Source organism: Charadrius vociferus, unplaced genomic scaffold, assembly GCF_000708025.1.
Source record: "Charadrius vociferus isolate BGI_N301 unplaced genomic scaffold, ASM70802v2 scaffold1089, whole genome shotgun sequence".
NCBI lineage: Eukaryota > Metazoa > Chordata > Aves > Charadriiformes > Charadriidae > Charadrius > Charadrius vociferus.
In genome coordinates, this window is record NW_009649968.1 from 18,684 (window position 1) to 20,577 (window position 1,894).

Below are 1,894 nucleotides of genomic sequence, written 5' to 3' on the forward strand. Positions count from 1 at the left end.
TGTCAATGTCACCCCCTGGGTGCTGCGACTCCTTGCCCAGCTCCCGCTGCTTTGGCGGAGGGGGGGGACCACAGGGGACTGGAGCCACTGGGAGGCACTGGGAGGTACTGGGAGGTACTGGGAGGGGGCTGCTCTCACCGATGTAGTCGAAGCGGCCGGGCGCCAGGCGTTCGGGCAGGTGGGAGGCGAAGAGGAAGCCGGTGAGCAGTGCGAAGAGGAGGTGGTAGCAGTACCCGGCCACAGCATCGCTCCAGGCACAGGTACTCCAGAGGCAGAAGAGGAGCTGTGGGGAGGCGGGTGAGCAGAGAGGAGGGGGGGGACACAGACACCCCTGGGGACCCCCGTGGTGGTGGCACCTGACCCCTGACGGCCCGACTCACCCGGTAGAAGAGCGGGATGTTGTCGTAGAGGAAGGGGTACACGAAAGCCGCCGTCCGCAGCCCTCTCCATTCCCATCCCATCCCCATGCTTGTTCACATCCCTATCCCCATGCCATCCCACCCCATCCCATCCCATCCCATTCCCCACCTCCATCCCCTCCTCATCCCCATGCTTGTCCCCATCCCATCTCCATTCCCATCCCATCCCCATGCTTGTTCACATCCCTATCCCCATGCCATCCCACCCCATCCCATCCCATCCCATTCCCCACCTCCATCCCCTCCTCATCCCCATGCTTGTCCCCATCCCATCTCCATTCCCATCCCATCCCCATGCTTGTTCACATCCCTATCCCCATGCCATCCCACCCCATCCCATCCCATCCCATTCCCCACCTCCATCCCCTCCTCATCCCCATGCTTGTCCCCATCCCATCTCCATTCCCATCCCATCCCCATGCTTGTTCACATCCCTATCCCCATGCCATCCCACCCCATCCCATCCCATCCCATTCCCCACCTCCATCCCCTCCTCATCCCCATGCTTGTCCCCATCCCATCTCCATTCCCATCCCATCCCCATGCTTGTTCACATCCCTATCCCCATGCCATCCCACCCCATCCCATCCCATCCCATTCCCCACCTCCATCCCCTCCTCATCCCCATGCTTGTCCCCATCCCATCTCCATTCCCATCCCATCCCCATGCTTGTTCACATCCCTATCCCCATGCCATCCCACCCCATCCCATCCCATCCCATTCCCCACCTTCATCCTTTCCTCATCCCCATGCTTGTCCCCATCCCATCTCCATTCCCATCCCATCCCCATGCTTGTTCACATCCCTATCCCCATGCCATCCCACCCCATCCCATCCCATCCCATTCCCCACCTCCATCCCCTCCTCATCCCCATGCTTGTCCCCATCCCTGTCCCCATCTCCACACCTGTCTCTGTCCCCATTCCCATCTCCATCCTTCCCTCATTCCCATCCTTGTCCCTATCCCCAATGGGATCCCTCATTCCCATCCCCATCCCCATCCCTATTCCCATCTCCACCCCCGCTCCCATCTCTATCCCGTAGCCCCATGCCCATCGCCGTTCCTATTCACATCCTCATCTCTGTCCCCGTCCCCATCCCCACCAGGTCGGCAGGAAGTGTGTCCAGATGTTGACTGTCTCATTAGTCATCTGGAAGGAGCTGAGGACGCAGTCAAGGGCTGAGCTCTTGGGGTGCCGATACCCTGACATGATCCCATCCTCCCAGAAGATCTGTGGGGACAGTGGGGCTGGTGAGGGGACACACTGGGGGGGAGCGGGGCGGCCCCAGAGAGCTGCTCTGGCCTCGTGATGGGTGGGGAAACTGAGGCAGGATGGGCTGGGAGCCCAGCGCCAGCCGGAGCGAAGTTGGGTGGGGAGCCCAGGTGATTTCCCACCTTGGCTGAGGGAACTGGAGGGGGGAGAAACCTGCCCCACCATCACCCAGCCACGCGTACCCGAGGGACCCGATGGTG

General features: G+C 61.6%; 1 protein-coding gene across 1 annotated transcript in view; it reads right to left on the reverse strand.

The window, feature by feature from the left end:
• The window catches only part of PAQR6 (progestin and adipoQ receptor family member VI), an 11,047-nt gene that overhangs the window by 1,904 nt on the left and 7,249 nt on the right, over window positions 1-1,894 (reverse strand). The window contains exons 2-4 of the mRNA XM_009891587.1: window positions 1,525-1,652; window positions 381-468; window positions 139-283 (exon numbers count right to left, since the gene is read on the reverse strand). Of these exons, the coding sequence (XP_009889889.1) occupies window positions 139-283; window positions 381-468; window positions 1,525-1,652 (361 nt within the window). The remainder of the gene's footprint in view (window positions 1-138; window positions 284-380; window positions 469-1,524; window positions 1,653-1,894) is intronic.